Raw genomic sequence first — 20,609 nt, 5'->3', positions numbered from 1 at the left:
TGAAGAGTGAGATGCCGTTCAGAAGCTACAACAAATTAGGGTTAGCATTTGAGGGCTATGATCTGTGCCTCTAACCTTCTCGCTCATTATTCACGATTCATTCATGATTATCCACAATCATGTTCTCATTCACATGAATGTAGAAGTGTTCAAAAACATATATTTCTACTTCTTACACCAAAATATACTGCTAAAAAAAATAAAGGGAACACTTAAACAACACAATGTAACTCCAAGTCAATCACACTTCTGTGAAACCAAACTGTCCACTTAAGAAGCAACACTGATTGACAATACATTTCACATGCTGTTGTGCAAATGGAATAGACAACAGGTGGAAATTATAGGCAATTAGCAAGACACCCCCAATAAAGGAGTGGTTCTGCAGGTGGTAACCACAGACCACTTCTCAGTTCCTATGCTTCCTGGCTGATGTTTTGGTCACTTATGAATGCTGGCGGTGCTTTCACTCTAGTGGTAGCATGAGACGGAGTCTACAACCCACACAAGTGGCTCAGGTAGTGCAGCTCATCCAGGATGGTACATCAATGCGAGCTGTGGCAAGAAGGTTTGCTGTGTCTGTCAGCGTAGTGTCCAGAGCATGGAGGCGCTACCAGGAGACAGGCCAGTACATCAGGAGATGTGGAGGAGGCCGTAGGAGGGCAACATCCCAGCAGCAGGACCGCTACCTCCGCCTTTGTGCAAGGAGGAGCAGGAGGAGCACTGCCAGAGCCCTGCAAAATTACCTCCAGCAGGCCACAAATGTGCATGTGTCTGCTCAAACGGTCAGAAACAGACTCCATGAGGGTGGTATGAGGGCCCGACGTCCACAGGTGGGGGTTGTGCTTACAGCCCAACACCGTGCAGGACGTTTGGCATTTGCCAGAGAACACCAAGATTGGCAAATTCGCCACTGGCGCCCTGTGCTCTTCACAGATGAAAGCAGGTTCACACTGAGCACATGTGACAGACGTGAGAGTCTGGAGACGCCGTGGAGAATGTTCTGCTGCCTGCAACATCCTCCAGCATGACCGGTTTGGCGGTGGGTCAGTCATGGTGAGGGGTGGCATTTCTTTGGGGGGCCGCACAGCCCTCCATGTGCTCGCCAGAGGTAGCCTGACTGCCATTAGGTACTGAGATGAGATCCTCAGACCCCTTGTGAGACCATATGCTGGTGAGGTTGGCCCTGGGTTCCTCCTAATGCAAGACAATTATAGACCTCATGTGGCTGGAGTGTGTCAGCAGTTCCTGCAAGAGGAAGGCATTGATGCTATGGACTGGCCTGCCTGTTCCCCAGACCTGAATCCAATTGAGCACATCTGGGACATCATGTCTCGCTCCATCCACCAACGCCATGTTGCACCACAGACTGTCCAGGAGTTGGAGTTAGTGTTCCCTTTATTTTTTTGAGCGGTGTACATTACTGTTCAAAAGTTTGGGGTCACTTAGAAATGTTTTTTAAAGAAATTCACATTTCTTGTCCATTAAAACACCATCAAATTGATCAGAAATACAGTGTAGTTATTGTTGTAAAATGACTATTGTAGCTGGAAACGTCAGATTTTTTATGGACTATCTACATAGGTATACAGAGGCCCATTATCAGCAACCATCACTCCTGTGTTCTAATATCACGTTGTATTAGCTAATCCAAGTTTATCATTTTAAAAGGCTAATTGATCATTAGAAAACCCCTTTGCAATTATGTTAGCACAGCTGAAAACTGTTGTGCTGCTAAAGAAGCAATAAGCAATGTCTAGTTTGAGAGACAGATGCCTCACAAGTCCTCAACTGGCAGCTTCTTTAAATAGACAAATAAACAAAACACTAGTCTCAATGTCAACAGTGAAGAGGTGACTCCGGGATGCTGGCTTTCTAGGCAGAGTTCCTCTATTTTAATGGACAAAAAAAATCTGCAAAAACAAGGACAATCTCTCAAAAACAAGGACATTTCTAAGTGATCCCAAACTTTTGAACGGTTGAATGTAGCCCTTCTCTGGATACTGTGTTAACAAACCTCCAGACGAGCTTCAATGCCATGCAACCCTCCTTCCGTGACCTCCAACTGCTCTTAAGTGCAAGCAAAACTAAATGCATGCTCTTCAACCGATTGCTGCCCGCGCCCACTTACCCACCCGTCTAGCATCACTACTCTGGGTGGTTCTGATTTAGAATATGTGGACAACTACAAATACCTAGGTGTCTTGTTAGACTGTAAACTCTCCTTCCAGACTCACATTAAGCATCTCCAATCCAAAATTACATCTAGAATCGGCTTCCTATTTCGCAACAAAGCCTCCTTCACTCATGCTGCCAAACATACCCTCGTAAAACTGACTATCCTACCGATCCTTGACTTCGGGGATGTCATTTACAAAATAGCCTCCAACACTCTATTCAGCAAATTGGATGTAGTCTATCACAGTGCCATCTGTTTTGTCACCAAAGCCCCATATACTACCCACCACTGCGACATGTACGCTCTCGTTGGCTGGCCCTTGCTTCATATTCGTCGCCAAACCCACTGTCTCCAGGTCATCGATAAGTCTTTTATAGGTATAGCCCCACCTTATCTCAGCTCACTGGTCACCATAACAACACCCACCTGTAGCACGCGCTCCAGCAGGTATATTTCACTGGTCACCCCCAAAGCCAACTCCTTCTTTGACTGCCATTCCCTCCAGTTCTCTGCTGCCAATGACTGGAATGAATTGCAAACAAATCACTGAAGCTGGAGTCTTATATCTCCCTCTCGAACTTTAAGCATCAGCTGTCAGAGCAGCTTACCGATAATTGCACCTGTACATAGCCCATCATTAAATAGCCCACCCAACTACCTCATCCCCATATTGTTTTTGTTTTTCTGCTCCTTTGCACCCCAGTATCTCTACTTGCACATTCATCTTCTGCACATCTATCACTCCAGTGTTTAATTCCTAAATTGTAATTATTTCGCCACTATGGCCTATTTATTGCCTTACCTCCTTAATCTCACTACATTTGCACACACTGTATAAATACTTTTCTATTGTGTTATTGACTGTACGTTTGTGTATCCCATGTGTAACCCTGTGTTGTTTGTGTTGCACTGCTTTGCTCTATCTTGGCCAGGTCACAGTTGTAAATGAGAACTTGTTCTCAACTGGCCTACCTGGTTAAATAAAGGTGAAATAAAAATAACATGAAAAATTGTGTAAGTACACACACATTATTCACCATTCAGTTCCTATTGGGCAAAACATAATCCAAAACCAGGGCTGTCAGAGTTAACCAGTTTACTCTGGTTCACTTTTTCTGATTTGATTGCACTAATTGTTTTTAAATCGTGATTAATCGCAATGTCGTAAATCATTCAAAATACACAACCTACACAGCAAAAAACAACAATATGTCAAAACAAGTTGACATTGACAAGTTACCTGATTTTGCTAACCGTTACTTTTTACAAAATCAAGACGTCAATATTTTGTAATGCTTCTTGTATAACTAATCTTAAAATTACAGCTCAATTAGATCAAATTATGAATTTCCTATTAATATCACAGCGAATCCTGCGATTTACTTAATGTTTTTTTATTGTTTGAAATCCCGATCCAAAACAATCCGCAAATGCATCAAACTAGATTGTAGTCACAAGCTTGACGTAGTCATTGCGTGCTAGAAATGCACAAACGTTTAGGTAACTAAATGTGGCTCTTAAACAGATTTAGATGGCATTGCACAGTTTAAGCTTTGCATCACAAATTATCCTGGAATGTTTTGCAAAGTGCTGTTGCAATTAAGCAGAATGTTTATGGCCCTACATAAATACCGTAGGTAATTGCCACTGCATTAGCATTCCACTCTAATGAGTTGTTATGTGAAAGTGGGGCATGTTGGAGTTCAACAATAAAGACGATTGAGATTCCTTCCCAGTTACCGTGTCTTCAGAAAGTATTCACACCCTTTGACTTTCTCTACAAATTTGTTGGGTTAAAAAGTGGGATTAAAATGGATTTGTCCTTTTTTCAACAATCTAGACAAAATATTCTGTTTTCAAGCCGATTTCACTCAAAACTGTAACTAGGGCACTCAAGAAAATTCAATGCTGTCTTGGTAAGCAACTCCAGTGTATATTTTGCCTTGTGTTTTAGGTTATTGTCCTGCTGAAAGGTGAATTTTCCCCCCAGTGTCTGTTGGAAAGCAGACTGAACCAGGTTTTCCTTTAGGATCCTGCCTGTGCTTAGTTCTAAATGGTTTATTTTTATCATAAAAAACTCCCTAGTCCTTGCCCATGACAAGCATACCCATAACATGGTGCAGCCATCACCATGCTTGAAAATGTGAAGAGTGGTACTCAGTGATGTGGTTTGTTAAATTTGCCCCAAACATAATGCTTTCTACTCAGGTCATAAAGTTAATTTCTTTGCCACATTGATTGCATTTTTACTTTAGTGTCTTGTTGTAAACAGAATGCAAGTTTTGGAATATTTGTATTCTGTACAGGCTACCTTCTTTTCACTCTGTCATTTAGGTTAGTACTGTGGAGTAACTACAATGTTGTTAATCCATCCTCAGTTCTCTCCTATCACAGCCATTCAATTCTATAATTGTTTTAAAGTCACAATTGGCCTCATGGTGAAATCCCTGAGCGATTTCCTTCCTCTCTGGCAATGGAGTTAGGAAGGACGCCTGTATCTTTGTAGTGACTGGGTGTATTGATACACCATTCAAAGTGTAATTAATAAGTTCACCATGCTAAAAGGGATATTCAATGTCTGCTTTTTAAAACTGTTTTAGCCATCTACCAATAAATGCCCTTCTTTGCGAGTCATTGGAAAACCTGTGTGGTTGAATCTGTGTTTGACTGAGGGACCTTACCGATAATTGTATGTGTGGGGTACAGGGATGATGTAGTCATTCAAAAATCATGTTAAACACTACTACTGCACACAGAGTGAGTCCATGCAACTTATTATGTGACTTGTTAAGCACATTTTCACCCCTGAACTAATTTTGGGTTGACATAACAAAGAGGTTTGATACTTACTGAATCAAGACATTCCAGCTTTTCATTTTGAAATAATTTGTAAAAATGTCTAAAAATATAATTCCACTTTGACTTTATGGGGTATTGTGTGTAGACCAAACAAAACGACATTTAATCCATTGTAAATGTAGGCTGTAACATAACAAAATGTGAAAACAGTCAAGGGGTGTGAATACTTTCTGATTTTACGGTAAATAGATGAGATCCAAAAGTACAGACCTATAACACACATCTGTCTCACTGCTGAATTAAATGTCTATCACCAATCTCATCTGAATTACATGAAGTCTGGAGACATCATAATTAAATTGTGAACGTCCAATTTGAGATATCTCCTCAAATTATATTGCCCATAAATCCCCTTCAGCTAATGACTGACCCATAGACCATCTGTTCAGATCAGCATCCTCCTGTCAAAGACACCATTACCCACAAAAACTGTCAATTCAAACCCCGTGTGTTAAGGCAAGGGTTGTTAGTCGGACACCGTACAGTTGTGCTCGGGTGTGCCGAGTTGTGGTTTATTACCTATGTCAATGACATTGGGAGACATATTGTGTGGATGACACTGTTTTCTGTTCAAGTGGCAGCAGTTTGACTTTGCTTTTGAAAAACATACACATGGTTAGCAGATGTTATTGCGAGGAGCGATGCATCAATACGACATTTATGGCCGTTATCAATATCCAATATTTTACATTTTAGCAGCCTTTTAAGCATTCTAGTAGAGATAAATAGTTAACACACACACGGACACTGTGGTCTAAGGCACTGCATCTCAGTGCGAGAGGCGTCACTACAGTCCCTGGTTTGAATCCAGGCTGTATCACATCTGGCCGTGATTGGGAGTCCCATAGGGCAGCGCACAATTGTCCCAGCGTCGTCCGGGGTAGGCGGTCATTGTAAATAAGAATTTGTTCTTAACCAACTTGACCAGTTAAATAAAGGTTACACACACACACACACACACACACACACACACACACACACACACACACACACACACACACACACACACACACACACACACATACACACACACACACACACACACACACACAAAAGTAAATTATTGGCATTTACATATGTCCCCATTACCAGTAAAACATAATCAAAACCTACTTCTTTCACTTACTTGCTGTGCTGTTTCGTTCAGTCGTTTCATTCTCAACCAGGATTTCATCATGCATGTCAAGCAGTGAAGTTTCATCCGTGGCCTCTCTTCCTCGGTGCGTACTGTCACTGTGTCCATTTCCATCTTGTCCAGCTGTGTCTGTAACATTTCACGTAAACCCTGTTCCTTGTCTACATCGAAGTAGCGGTCCTTGTACCTAGCATCGAGCATGGTGGCGACACAGTAAAGAGACTCAGAGAGAATGCCACCGAATCGCTTGTTCACTGCTTCGAGTACTTTTGCAAGTTTTAACCCCACGGTCTGTCAGCAGTTTTGTTGAGCAGGCGTTTCAATGCCATGACAGAGGGTACCACGTCTGCTGCAGACTCAGTTTAGCTTATTTCTCCAGTCAGTTTTTCTAATGGAGCTAGGAGTGTTCATGTTTCCATGTTTCAAACATGTTCTCAAATGCCATTGAAAAATGGCAGCAGCGATATGAGAACCAGCACATTCTTGAGCATGCAATACATCTTTCCTCAGTATGAAATCCTCGTGGACCCACTGTGCTGTCAGACTCATAATGCTCATGGGGCTGACATCGCTGGTCCAAATGTCAGTCGTGAAACTAATAGCAGTGACGCCCATAGCAAGTAGCTCATGGATGTGAGTCTCAACAATACTGTGTAAATCCGGTAGGGCAACATCTGAAAAATAGTGTGTACCGGGGATGGACCAGTCGGCGAAAGCAAAAATCCTCCACGACAGAGCACAGCTGATTGTCAAGGGAAATGAATTCCATTATCTTGGCATTAACGGATTTTGCCTTCGAGTTGTCTCGCCCAAATTTTCTTAATCTTTCAAATGACTGTGTCACGTTCGTCGTATGAAGGAGACCAAGGCGCAGCGTGCGTATCGTTCCACATCTTTATTATATAGTTGTAACGCCCTGGCCATAGAGAGGGGTTTTTGTTCTTTATTTTGGTTAGGCCAGGGTGTTACATTGGGTGGGCGTTCTATGTTATTTTTCTAGGTTTTTTGTATTTCTTTGTTTTGGGCTGTGTGTGGCTCCCAATCAGGCACAGCTGAAGTTCGTTGTTGTTGATTGGGAGTCACACATAAGGAGCATGTTTTTCCTTTGGGTTTTGTGGGGGATTGTTTTCTGTCTCGTTCGTTTTTGACCAGACAGGACTGTTAGCTATCATTGCTGTTTGATGTTTTGTTTATAGTGGTTCATTTTATTAAATATTTATAATGAATCCACAACCTCCGCTGCATCTTGGTTTTCTTGCGACGACAGCCGTTACAATAGTGAAACTTAGCCAAACAAACAATAAACTATAAACAAACAACAAATCGTGACGACAGAGGTGCAACATGCACTAACTCAAAATAATCTCCCACAAACACAGGTGGGAAAAACAACTACTTAAATATGATCCCCAATTAGAGACAACGATGACCAGCTGCCTCTAATTGGGGATCATACAAAAATCCCAACATAGAAAAAAGAAACTAGAACCAAATCAACATAGAACTAAATAAACTAGATAAACCCCCCCAGTCACGCCCTGACCTACTCTACCATAGAAAATAAGAGCTCTCTATGGTCAGGACGTGACAGACTGCTTGACTTGAACTTGTTTAGTTGGTGGAAGTGTGCGCTAGGTATTTTTCTGTTTTTGTTCTGTGTGGTGCTGTATTTTTCGTGTCGTCATTACGTCATCTACTTACGATATATAGGTATGCACATCAGCTTTGACATCGGTTTTGCACAAATCTGCATTGAACTAGACATCGGGGCGATGTTGGCATTTTTAGCTAATATCGTCCGATTCCGATATGCTCACCGATATATCGTGCATCCCTAATTGTGAGTGTAGCGAAATGCTTCTGCTTCTAGTTCCGACAGTGCAGCAATATCTAACAAGTAGTTCTCTGATAATTCAACAACAACTACCTAATACACACAAATCTAAGTATTGGGATGGAATAAGAATATATACATATAAATATATGGATGAGTGATAGCCGAGCAGCACAGGCAAGATGCAATAGATGGTATAAAATACAGTATACATATGGGATGAGTAATGCAAGATATGTAAACATTATTAAAATTACTAGTGATCTATTTATTCAAGAGGCCAATGATTTCAAGTCTGTATGTAGGCAGCAGCCTCTCTGTGTTAGTGACGGCTGTTTAACAATCTGATGGCCTTGAGATTGAAAAATAGCTTCGGTCTCTCGGTCCCAGCTTTGACGCACCTGTACTGACCTCGCCTTCTGGATGGTAGCTGGGTGAACAGGCAGTGGCTCTGGTGGTTGTTGCCCTTGATTATCTTTTTGGCCTACCTGTGACATCGGGTGCTGTCGGTGTCCTGGAGGGCAGGTAGTTTGCCCCCGGTGATGCATTGTGCAGACCGCACCACCCTCTGGAGAGCCCTGCGGTTGTGGGCGGAGCAGTTGCCGTACCAGGCGGTGATATAGCCCAACAGGATGCTCTCAATTTTGCATCTAGAAAAGTTTGTGAAGGTTTTAGGTGACAAGCCAAATTTATTTCGCCTCCTGAGGCCTCCTTGCTCACACAAGCTTTTCCAGTTCTGCCCACAAATGTTCTATAGGATTGAGGTCAGGCCTTTGTGATGGCCACTCCAATACCTTGACATTGTTGTCCTTAAGCCATTTGCCACAACTTTGGAAGTATGCTTGGGGTCATTGCCCATTTGGAAGACCCATTTGCGACCAAGCTTTAACTTCCTGACTGATGTCTTGAGATGTTGCTTCAATATATAATTTTACATCCTCATGATGCCATCTATTTTGTGAAGTGCACCAGTCCCTCCTGCAGCAAAGCACCCCCACAACATGATGCTGCCACCCCCGTGCTTCACGGTTGGGATGGTGTTCTTCGGCTTGCAAGCCTCCCCCTTTTTCCTCCAAACATAACGATGGTCATTATGGCTTTCATTATGGCTTTTTTTATGGTTTCATCAAATCAGAGGACATTTCTCCAAAAAGTACAACCTTTGTCCCCATGTGCAGTTGCAAACCATAGTCTGTTTAAAGACACAGTCAACTTAGTGTATGTAAACTTCTGACCCACTGGAATTGTGATACAGTGAATTATAAGTGAAATAATCTGTCTGTAAACAATTGTTGGAAAAATTACTTCTGTCATGCATAAAGTAGATGTCCTAACCGACTTCCCAAACTATTGTTTGTTAACAAGAAATTTGTGGAGTGGTCGAAAAAGTAGTTTTAATGACTCCAACCAAAGTGTATGTAAACTTCCGACTTCAACCGTATATAGGCCCATTATCAGCAACCATCACTCCTGTGTTCCAATGGCACGTTGTGTTAGCTAATCCAGGTTTATCATTTTAAAAGGCTAATTGATCATTAGAAAACCCTTTTGCAGTTATGTTAGCACAGATGAAAACTGTTGTGCTCATTAATGAACCAATAAAACTGGCCTTTAGACTATTTGAATATCTGGAGCATCAGCATTTGTGGTTTCGATTACTGGCTCAAAATGGTCAGAAACAAAGCCTTTCTTCTGAAACTCGTCAGTGTATTCTTGTTCTGAGAAATGACGGCTATTCCATGCGAGAAATTGCAAAGAAACTGTAGATCTCGTACAACGCTGTGTGCTACTCCCTTCACAGAACAGCCCAAACTGTCTCTAACCAGAATAGAAAGAGCAGTGGGAGGCCCCGGTGCACAACTGAGCAAGAGGACATTAGAGGATATTAGTGTGTCTAGTTTGAGAAATAGACGCCTCACAAGTCCTCAACTGGCAGCTTCATTAAATAGTACCCGCAAAACACCAGTCTCAACGTCAACAGTGAAAAGTGTCTTCAGGATGCTGCCTTTCTAGGCAGAGTTGCAAAGAAAAAGACATATCTCAGACTGGCCAATAAAAATAAAAGATTAAGATGGGCAAAATAACACAGGACACTGGACAGAGGAACTCTGCCTAGAAGGTCAGCATCCAGGAGTCACCTCTTCACTGTTGATGTTGAGACTGGTGTCAAGGTGTCTGAATACTTCCCGAATGCACTGTATATATATTTGATGGCAGAGACTCAAAGAATGACATGTCTATAGCGTGATGGTTATGGAACTCAGACTTCAAAGGCTATGCCACATTTTGAAAACAGACCCAGACAAAGGGAGTTAAGGCAGAACTCCATCACACTGACTACATTCCTGTAGAGACTTCATGTAGAGATGGTTAATTTGATACAGTGTGAAGTGGAGCTATGCCACCTCAGGCACTGCCTGCTCTAATATTAAACACTGTATTAAAAAAGAGATGAGGGACTACTTTTTCATTTCATTCAAGGCAAGGAACAAGAGCTGTTAGGAGTTGAGTCAGGTACTGTAGTGGACCAGCGGGTAGCTAGGAATTATGGGTGATTAGTCGCTGAGATCCAGGGGGTGGGACTCCGAAGCAGACCTTCTAACACCTCTTCACTGCCTTACTGTGAGGTCAGTCTTCACTGTCTTCTACCCAACCCCCCAGGGCCTAGAAACTACCTCATTAAGGCAAAGTCAAAGCTGGCACTACACAGCTAATACAAATAACCACCTTTGAGTCATTCAAAGGTGAACGCTGAAAGGAAGATGCCAAAGGAGAGAAAAAAAACAACGTCTCTTTTATCTACGAGAAGCAAACGCAGCCGGAATGCAAATGTGGTCCACTGTCAAATTCCTTTTCTAGTCTAAACCCATTCTGATTTCCAAACCTGGCCTGCCTTAGATCTCCCTCCATATCTGAACCAAAAGCCAATCGGCTAGAACAAGTTCTTTCCACCTGCTGGGTTGGTGTTTGTGTGTGCTGCTAGTCTACATGCTGTGAGGCAGTGAATACTGGCTGGTATTCTTGCAATGCCATGTGAAGCTGTGTGACAGAGTGTATTATTCGTAAAGCTCACTCCACTTAGAGAGCCATGGCTGTGGTGGTGATAACTGGTTAGACGCTGCTACAGAGTAGCCTGGGTGCCATTCTGGTGTGGTGGTGATAACTGGTTAGACGCTGCTACAGAGTAGCCTGGGTGCCATTCTGGTGTGGTGGTGATAACTGGTTAGACGCTGCTACAGAGTAGCCTGGGTGCCATTCTGGTGTGGTGGTGATAACTGGTTAGACGCTGCTACAGAGTAGCCTGGGTGCCATTCTGGTGTGGTGGTGATAACTGGTTAGACGCTGCTACAGAGTAGCCTGGGTGCCATTCTGGTGTGGTGGTGATAACTGGTTAGACGCTGCTACAGAGTAGCCTGGGTGCCATTCTGGTGTGGTGGTGATAACTGGTTAGACGCTGCTACAGAGTAGCCTGGGTGCCATTCTGGTGTGGTGGTGATAACTGGTTAGACGCTGCTACAGAGTAGCCTGGGTGCCATTCTGGTGTGGTGGTGATAACTGGTTAGACGCTGCTACAGAGTAGCCTGGGTGCCATTCTGGTGTGGTGGTGATAACTGGTTAGACGCTGCTACAGAGTAGCCTGGGTGCCATTCTGGTGTGGTGGTGATAACTGGTTAGACGCTGCTACAGAGTAGCCTGGGTGCCATTCTGGTGTGGTGGTGATAACTGGTTAGACGCTGCTACAGAGTAGCCTGGGTGCCATTCTGGTGTGGTGGTGATAACTGGTTAGACGCTGCTACAGAGTAGCCTGGGTGCCATTCTGGTGTGGTGGTGATAACTGGTTAGACGCTGCTACAGAGTAGCCTGGGTGCCATTCTGGTGTGGTGGTGATAACTGGTTAGACGCTGCTACAGAGTAGCCTGGGTGCCATTCTGGTGTGGTGGTGATAACTGGTTAGACGCTGCTACAGAGTAGCCTGGGTGCCATTCTGGTGTGGTGGTGATAACTGGTTAGACGCTGCTACAGAGTAGCCTGGGTGCCATTCTGGTGTGGTGGTGATAACTGGTTAGACGCTGCTACAGAGTAGCCTGGGTGCCATTCTGGTGTGGTGGTGATAACTGGTTAGACGCTGCTACAGAGTAGCCTGGGTGCCATTCTGGTGTGGTGGTGATAACTGGTTAGACGCTGCTACAGAGTAGCCTGGGTGCCATTCTGGTGTGGTGGTGATAACTGGTTAAACGCTGCTACAGAGTAGCCTGGGTGCCATTCTGGTGTGGTGGTAATAACTGGTTAGACGCTGCTACAGAGTAGCCTGGGTGCCATTCTGGTGTGTCACCACCGCCTGTCTCCAGCACATAATGAGAATTAACAGGGAGTTAACAGGGAGAGAGTTTGGGAGAAAGGATTCCCACATGCTGTAACACACTGGGAAATGTCTAACCATCTGGAGAGCCAACAGGGATAGCAATGGAAGGCAGGAGGGTTTTGAATGTTTTTTAACTTTCCTGCCTTGACTTAAAAGATGTGCAGTCCACTGTTCACCGTCAATTACATTATTTCAACTCATACATTATTCAGACGTACTTTACAGATTGATATGCCGCTCGTACAACAGCAGAATTGTAGGCAGAATTAGTCAGAAAGCTACAATATGTGCCCATTTCTCTACTCTTGGAGAACTGTTAACCACAGGTACGGACTTCATTTTGGCAGTGAGCTTCACTTCTCTCCCAGTTCTAATTAAAAAAGCCTACAAGCAAGAGAAACATAAAAGTGCCTTCACTCAGTCCACACAGATGTAGGAGTTATACGAGCTGGAGAGGGTGGGATAGAGAGGAGATGGAGAGGGTGAGATAGAGAGGAGATGGAGAGGGTGGGATACAGAGGAGATGGAGGGATAGAGAGGAGATGGAGAGGAGATTGAGAGGGTGGGATAGAGAGGAGATGGAGAGGGTGAGATAGAGAGGAGATGGAGAGGGTGGGATACAGAGGAGATGGAGAGGGTGGGATAGAGAGGAGATGGAGAGGAGATTGAGAGGGTGGGATAGAGAGGAGATGGAGAGGGTGGGATAGAGAGGGTGGGATAGAGAGGAGATGGAGAGGATGGGATAGAGAGGAGATGGAGAGGGTGGGATAGAGAGGAGATGGAGAGGAGATTGAGAGGGTGGGATAGAGAGGAGATGGAGAGGGTGGGATAGAGAGGAGATGGAGAGGGTGGAATAGAGAGGTTAGGATAGAGAGGATATGGAGAGGGTGGGATAGAGAGGAGATGGAGGGATAGAGAGGAGATGGAGATGGAGGGTTAGAGAGGAGATGGAGATGGAGGGTTAGAGAGGAGATGGAGACGGTAGGATAGAGAGGAGATGGAGACGGTGGGATAGAGAGGAGATGGAGAGGGTGGGATAGAGAGGAGATGGAGAGGGTGGGATAGAGAGGAGATGGAGAGGGTGGGATAGAGAGGGTGGGGTAGAGAGGATATGGAGAGGGTGAGATACAGAGGAGATGGAGGGATAGAGAGGAGATGGAGAGATAGAGATGGAGAGATAGAGATGGAGAGATAGAGAGGGTGGGATAGAGAGGGTGGGTTAGAGAGGAGATGGAGAGGGCGGGATAGAGAGGAGATGGAGAGGAGATTGAGAGGGTGGGATAGAGAGGAGATGGAGAGGGTGGGATAGAGAGGAGATGGAGAGGAGATTGAGAGGGTGGGATAGAGAGGAGATGGAGAGGGTGGGATAGAGAGGAGATTGAGAGGGTGGGATAGAGAGGAGATGGAGAGGGTGGGATAGAGAGGAGATGGAGAGGGTGGGATAGAGAGGAGATGGAGAGGGTGGGATAGAGAGGAGATGGAGAGGGTGGGATAGAGAGGAGATGGAGAGGGTGGGATAGAGAGGAGATGGAGAAGAGATTGAGAGGGTGGGATAGAGAGGAGATGGAGAGGGTGGGATAGAGAGGGTGGGATAGAGAGGAGATGGAGAGGATGGGATAGAGAGGAGATGGAGAGGGTGGGATAGAGAGGAGATGGAGGGATAGAGAGGAGATGGAGAGATAGAGAGGAGATGGAGATGGAGGGTTAGAGAGGAGATGGAGATGGAGGGTTAGAGAGGAGATGGAGACGGTAGGATAGAGAGGAGATGGAGACGGTGGGAGAGAGAGGAGATGGAGAGGGTGGGATAGAGAGGAGATGGAGAGGGTGGGATAGAGAGGGTGGGGTAGAGAGGATATGGAGAGGGTGAGATACAGAGGAGATGGAGGGATAGAGAGGAGATGGAGAGATAGAGATGGAGAGATAGAGAGGGTGGGATAGAGAGGGTGGGTTAGAGAGGAGATGGAGAGGGCGGGATAGAGAGGAGATGGAGAGGAGATTGAGAGGGTGGGATAGAGAGGAGATGGAGAGGGTGGGATAGAGAGGAGATGGAGAGGGTGGGATAGAGAGGAGATGGAGAGGAGATTGAGAGGGTGGGATAGAGAGGAGATGGAGAGGGTGGGATAGAGAGGAGATTGAGAGGGTGGGATAGAGAGGAGATGGAGATGGTGGGATAGAGAGGAGATGGAGAGGGTGGGATAGAGAGGAGATGGAGAGGGTGGGATAGAGAGGAGATGGAGAGGGTGGGATAGAGAGGAGATGGAGAGGGTGGGATAGAGAGGAGATGGAGAAGAGATGGAGAGGGTGGGATAGAGAGGAGATGGAGAGGGTGGGATAGAGAGGAGATGGAGAGGGTGGGATAGAGAGGAGATGGAGAGGGTGGGATAGAGAGGAGATGGAGAGGGTGGAATAGAGAGGGTGGGATAGAGAGGAGATGAAGAGGGTGGGATACAGAGGAGATGGAGGGATAGAGAGGAGATGGAGAAGGAGGGTTAGAGAGGAGATGGAGACGGTGGGATAGAGAGGAGATGGAGAGGGTGAGATACAGAGGAGATGGAGGGATAGAGAGGAGATGGAGAGATAGAGATGGAGAGGGTGGGATAGAGAGGAGATGGAGAGGGTGGGATAGAGAGGGTGGGGTAGAGAGGATATGGAGAGGGTGGGATAGAGAGGAGATGGAGAGGGTGGGATAGAGAGGGTGGGATAGAGAGGAGATGGAGAGGGTGGGATAGAGAGGGTGGGGTAGAGAGGATATGGAGAGGGTGGGATAGAGAGGAGATGGAGAGGGTGGGATAGAGAGGAGATGGAGAGGAGATGGAGAGGGTGGGATAGAGAGGAGATGGAGAGGGTGGGATAGAGAGGAGATGGAGAGGGTGGGATAGAGAGGAGATGGAGAGGGTGGGATAGAGAGGAGATGGAGAGGGTGGGATAGAGAGGAGATGGAGAGGGTGGGATAGAGAGGAGATGGAGAGGGTGGGATAGAGAGGAGATTGAGAGGGTGGGATAGAGAGGAGATGGAGAGGGTGGGATAGAGAGGAGATGGAGAGGAGATTGAGAGGGTGGGATAGAGAGGAGATTGAGAGGGTGGGATAGAGAGGAGATGGAGAGGGTGGGATAGAGAGGAGATGGAGAGGAGATGGAGAGGGTGGGATAGAGAGGAGATGGAGAGGAGATTGAGAGGAGATGGAGAGGGTGGGATAGAGAGGAGATTGAGAGGAGATTGAGAGGGTGGGATAGAGAGGCTCAGGAGGACCTGAACATGCTTTCCCAGCTGCTTGTGAAACTGGTCTTGAATATATTCTACAGTATGAAGTAATGATACGCTTCAGTGGTCCAAAGAGAATAAGCACAACTTTGAAAGGCTATCAGACATACGCAGCTGCATACTAAGTTACCAATGTTGTTTACTATGTTGTCTTGTGAGATGACATAGTCAAGTGAGAACCAAACAAATGCAAACAAGACATAGCAACATGGCATTGGTCAATGGGCCAGATAAAGGTCAAACATTCAACCTCTGACTGCTTCCTTGTTAAATGAAAATAGGTCAAAACAGGATCTTATATTGCAGTTCACACGCTAAACCCCCTATGATATGTGAGTGTGTAAACTCCAGACCACCATGTGACTAATAGCCATTGATCTGTGTGATGTAGCAAAGAGACCTGCCAGCCCTCAGCCTCTCTCGATTAACACTGTCTGGCAAACGATCAATGTGTTGACACGCAAAGAAGCTTATGAAACAGTGTGGTTCTGAAAGAATGCACAGTTAAATTCTAGGTCAGTTTTACAAGATGACTATAGGTATATCTTTGGGGCAGAGAAAAAAGGAGAGAGAAAAAATAACACTTTTGTAAAGAAGAATCTAGGCCTCACTATCAATAGGCTGCTGAACGTCCATCATGCCGCTTATTACAAGCTTATTACTGTACATGTCTGGTCCCGTGTGGCTCAGTTGGTAGAGCATGGCACTTGAAATACCAGGGTTGTGGGTTTGATTCCCACGGGCGACCAGTGCGAATTACAATGTATGCACTCACTACTATAAGTCGCTCTGGATAAGAGCGTCTGATCAATGACTAAAATGAAAATGTAATGTCTCTATAGCTTCTTCAGCTGAAAAAAGTCAAAATAAACATGCAAGGGAAGTTGGAGTTGACCAGTGAGTACAGTACCTGTTATGGATAGGTCCTCTGAAGCTCGGGTCAAAGTTGCGTGGCTCACCTGTAAGGGAAGCAGATCATAGTGTGGTTCCCATTCGTAAACCAAGAGTCTGTTACCTCTAACATGCAACACAGCGGTGTCTTGCAGAACTACTCGGCTTAGAAACAGGGAAATCTATAATATTGATAAGACAATTTACATGTACGGTGAACAAGTATATGCCGCCTTTCTGATTTACTCTATTTTTGTATATTTTTGATTCTGAATGTTATCAGATCTTCAACCAAAATGTAGTATTAGATAAAGGGAACCTGAGTTTACAAATACATATATTTTTTTATGAACAAAGTTATGCAACATCCCATTCCCCTGTGTGAAAAAGTAATTGCCCCTTTACACTCAATAACTGGTTGTGCCACCTTTAGCTGTAATGACTGCAACCAAACACTTCCTGTAGTTGCTGATCAGTCTCTCACATCTTACTGTGGAATGCAGTGTTTGGTTTTTCTCCAGACATAAATGGGACCCATCTCATCCAAAAAGTTGACTCAAGTTTGCTGAAAAGCAACTGGATGATCACCGAGACTCTTTGAAGGAAGAATGTTCTATGGATAGATGAGTAAAAAGTATAACTTTTTGGATGGCATGGGTCCAATTATGCCTGGTGAAAACCAAACACTGCATCCCACAGTAAGAACCTCATACCAACGGTCAAGCATGGTGGTGGTAGTATGATGGTTTGGGGATGCTTTGCTCCTTTAGGACCTGGATGACTTCCCTTAATAGAAGGAACCATGAATTCTGCTCTGTATCAGAGAATTCTACAGGAGAATGTAAAGCCTTCCGTCTGAGCTAAAGTGAAGCTGGGTCATGTAGCAAGACAATGATCCAAAACACACAATCAAGTCTACATTAAAATAGTGAAATAGCAAAACATTTGAAGTTTTGGAATGGCCTAGTCAAAGTCCAGACCTAATCCCAATTGAGATGTTGTGGCAGGACTTGAAACGAGCAGTTCATGCTTGAAAACCCACAAATGTTGCTCAGTTAAAGTAGTTCTGCATGGAAAAGTGGGCCAAAATTCCTCCACAGTGACATGAGAGACTGATCAACAACTACAGGAAGTGTTTGTTGAGTCATTGCAGCTAAAGGTGGCACAACCAGTTATTGAGTGTAAAGGGGCAATTACTTTTTCACACAGGGGCTTTGGGTGTTGTATAACTTTGTTTAGGAAATAAATGAAAGAAGTATGTAATCATTGTGTTATTTGTTCACTCAGGGTCCATTTATCTAATGTCAGGTTTGGGTTGAACATCTGATGGCATTCAGTATCAAAAATATGCAAAAAAGTAGAGAAAATTAAAAAGGGGGCAAATACTTTTTCACAGCACTGCATGAGATCAAAAGAGAAGTTATTGTATGTAGACAATAGAGCAGAAATAAAGTGTTCAAAAACGGTCCTCCAGCAACATACAGTAACTGCAAATGGTCTTACTGACAGGAACGGTGATCAATGAGAGAGAAACAACACATGTACCAGTTGGCCCTGCAATAAGCATAACATTCAACTGCCTGGGAGGGCACTAACAACTAGGTCAGTTCACAGCTCCTCCCTGTAGCTTCAGTCCAAATGGCACCCTACTCCCCTAACAGTGCATAACTTCCTACCGCTAAAAAGTAGTGGACTATGTAGAGGTCTGCCATTTGAGACACATCCTGTGTAGCAGGACTGAGATGCTAACATGATGCCAAGCTACTATGTGTATGTGTTCGTGCTTGCTTGAGTGTGAGAGTGTGTCCACGTGCACATCCCAACGTGTGTTTGTATGTGTGCTGTATATGTTTGCCGGTGCCCCCGTGGAGTTGCAGTATGAACTGTTCCTGTGAGCACATTCATCACACAGAGAGTGTAATTTCTCAGAGCAACATGAGTGGGCCTATCTCCCATCTGTCTCTGAAGGCCTGCTTCTGCTCTCAGAGATACAGCCCACTTGGCAGAACCCAGCACCGGGGACACTGTACTACGCACTTGGCCTCCTCACTGAGCACTCATGAATCACTGGGTGTCATTGGCTGAGAGAGAGAGTGAGAAATATACATGGCAACGCTCTCATGTTGACGATCAATCACGTGACTGAGGTGTTCAACATTTCCGGTTGAAGACATTGTCTCCATCAGCACTGTCCCGATATTCAGGCATCACATTCAGAGGAGGTAATTAGTTATTTATGCAATGCAAAATGTAAAAGTACCAGATTTGAGGGACTTGAACCCATAACCCCCTGTGCCAGAGACGCTGTGCTCCTCCAATCCACTGAGTATTCAGTCGATTGTTCTCTACCGCAATGACGTTGTATTTTGGTTCTAAATAAAGACGCCCAGGACCTTGGAGATTTTCTAGGATTAATCTGCATCTCTCAGCCAAGGACAGAGTCACAGGACCAGGTGCAGTCAGCAGGAGACTACAGCAACCTTGGAATTCAGATAAGAGAGAGCGTAGATGTAGACTTGTGTTAACAGCCTGGTCACGTTTTGCATGACAATGACCACAGGACAAGACATCACAAACAGATCTGGGACCAGGATACCGAGTTAGCTATTTCCTTATATAGCACATCAAGTTATTTTAACAGGCAAACCACATCGATATGTTTGACACACGGATGCACATCTGTGCTGTAAAGATATGAGACATCAATGATGCAGTGACAAACCACTGTGATGATTTAGCCTGCCATGTTCCCAGCAGTGACAAACCACTGTGATGATTTAGCCTGCCATGTTCCCAGCAGTGACAAACCACTGATGATTTAGCCTGCCATGTTCCCAGCAGTGACAAACCACTGTGATGATTTAGCCTGCCATGTTCCCAGCAGTGACAAACCACTGTGATGATTTAGCCTGCCATGTTCCCAGCAGTGACAAACCACTGTGATGATTTAGCCTGCCATGTTCCCAGCAGTGACAAACCACTATGATGATTTAGCCTGCCATGTTCCCAGCAGTGACAAACCACTGTGATGATTTAGCCTGCCATGTTCCCAGCAGTGACAAACCACTATGATGATTTAGCCTGCCATGTTCCCAGCAGTGACAAACCACTATGATGATTTAGCCTGCCATGTTCCCAGCAGTGACAAACCACTGTGATGATTTAGCCTGCCATGTTCCCAGCAGTGACAAACCACTGATGATTTAGCCTGTCATGTTCCCAGCAGTGACAAACCACTGTGATGATTTAGCCTGCCATGTTCCCAGCAGTGACAAACCACTGTGATGATTTAGCCTGCCATGTTCCCAGCAGTGACAAACCACTGTGATGATTTAGCCTGCCATGTTCCCAGCAGTGACAAACCACTATGATGATTTAGCCTGCCATGTTCCCAGCAGTGACAAACCACTATGATGATTTAGCCTGCCATGTTCCCAGCAGTGACAAACCACTGATGATTTAGCCTGCCATGTTCCCAGCAGTGACAAACCACTATGATGATTTAGCCTGCCATGTTCCCAGCAGTGACAAACCACTGATGATTTAGCCTGCCATGTTCCCAGACACCAAGGTCATGACAGCAACACCATCTATTTCCTCAGGAAAAAGCAGCAAAACATCCGCATTGTCCTGAACTACCATCTAACCACCTTCGTATCTGTGTGACCCGGACACAGATGTTTACACATTTCCCTTTGATGAGTGCAACATGTCGGGATGGACCCCAGGACACCAGCACAGTCATAGAGAAGGTTTCAACAGAACTTTCAAAGACAGTTCACTTAACTGCCAATGGCAAATGGCCAAACTAATTCACCATTGACAGTTCCTACAATATATGGCTTCAGAGCAGATATTAGGAACCAGGTCCTGTGCAGTAAGAGATTGGTTTGATCTGTGTCAGCACGTCCGCATGGCGCATGTTGTTGTTTGTATATCCCGGTGGATGTTCCTACAAACCAGCGGCCAGCAGGTAGCATTAGATGAACGAACATCAGAGATTATTAGAGGTCCAGCTGCCGTGGGTTGTGAGCTGACTACTGTATCAGTTGGACCGGGATTCAAGCAGCCAGGTAGATTATAAAT

At 44.9% G+C, this 20,609-nt stretch overlaps 1 protein-coding gene across 3 annotated transcripts in view; it reads right to left on the bottom strand.

Moving 5' to 3' along the window:
- LOC106574020 (choline transporter-like protein 5-B) overlaps positions 1-20,609 on the bottom strand; it is a 90,631-nt gene that overhangs the window by 49,820 nt on the left and 20,202 nt on the right. For 2 of the 3 annotated variants that reach the window (XM_014149529.3, XM_014149528.3), the window contains exon 2: positions 16,543-16,591. The exons of the other annotated variant lie outside the window; for it this stretch is intronic. In XM_014149529.3, the coding sequence (XP_014005004.1) occupies positions 16,543-16,591 (49 nt within the window). The remainder of the gene's footprint in view (positions 1-16,542; positions 16,592-20,609) is intronic. 3 annotated transcript variants of the gene reach the window in all.

The sequence above is a fragment of the Salmo salar genome, chromosome 16 (genome assembly GCF_965601325.2).
Source record: "Salmo salar chromosome 16, fSalSal1, whole genome shotgun sequence".
Lineage (NCBI taxonomy): Eukaryota > Metazoa > Chordata > Actinopteri > Salmoniformes > Salmonidae > Salmo > Salmo salar.
This window is presented reverse-complemented; position numbering and strand designations above follow the sequence as displayed.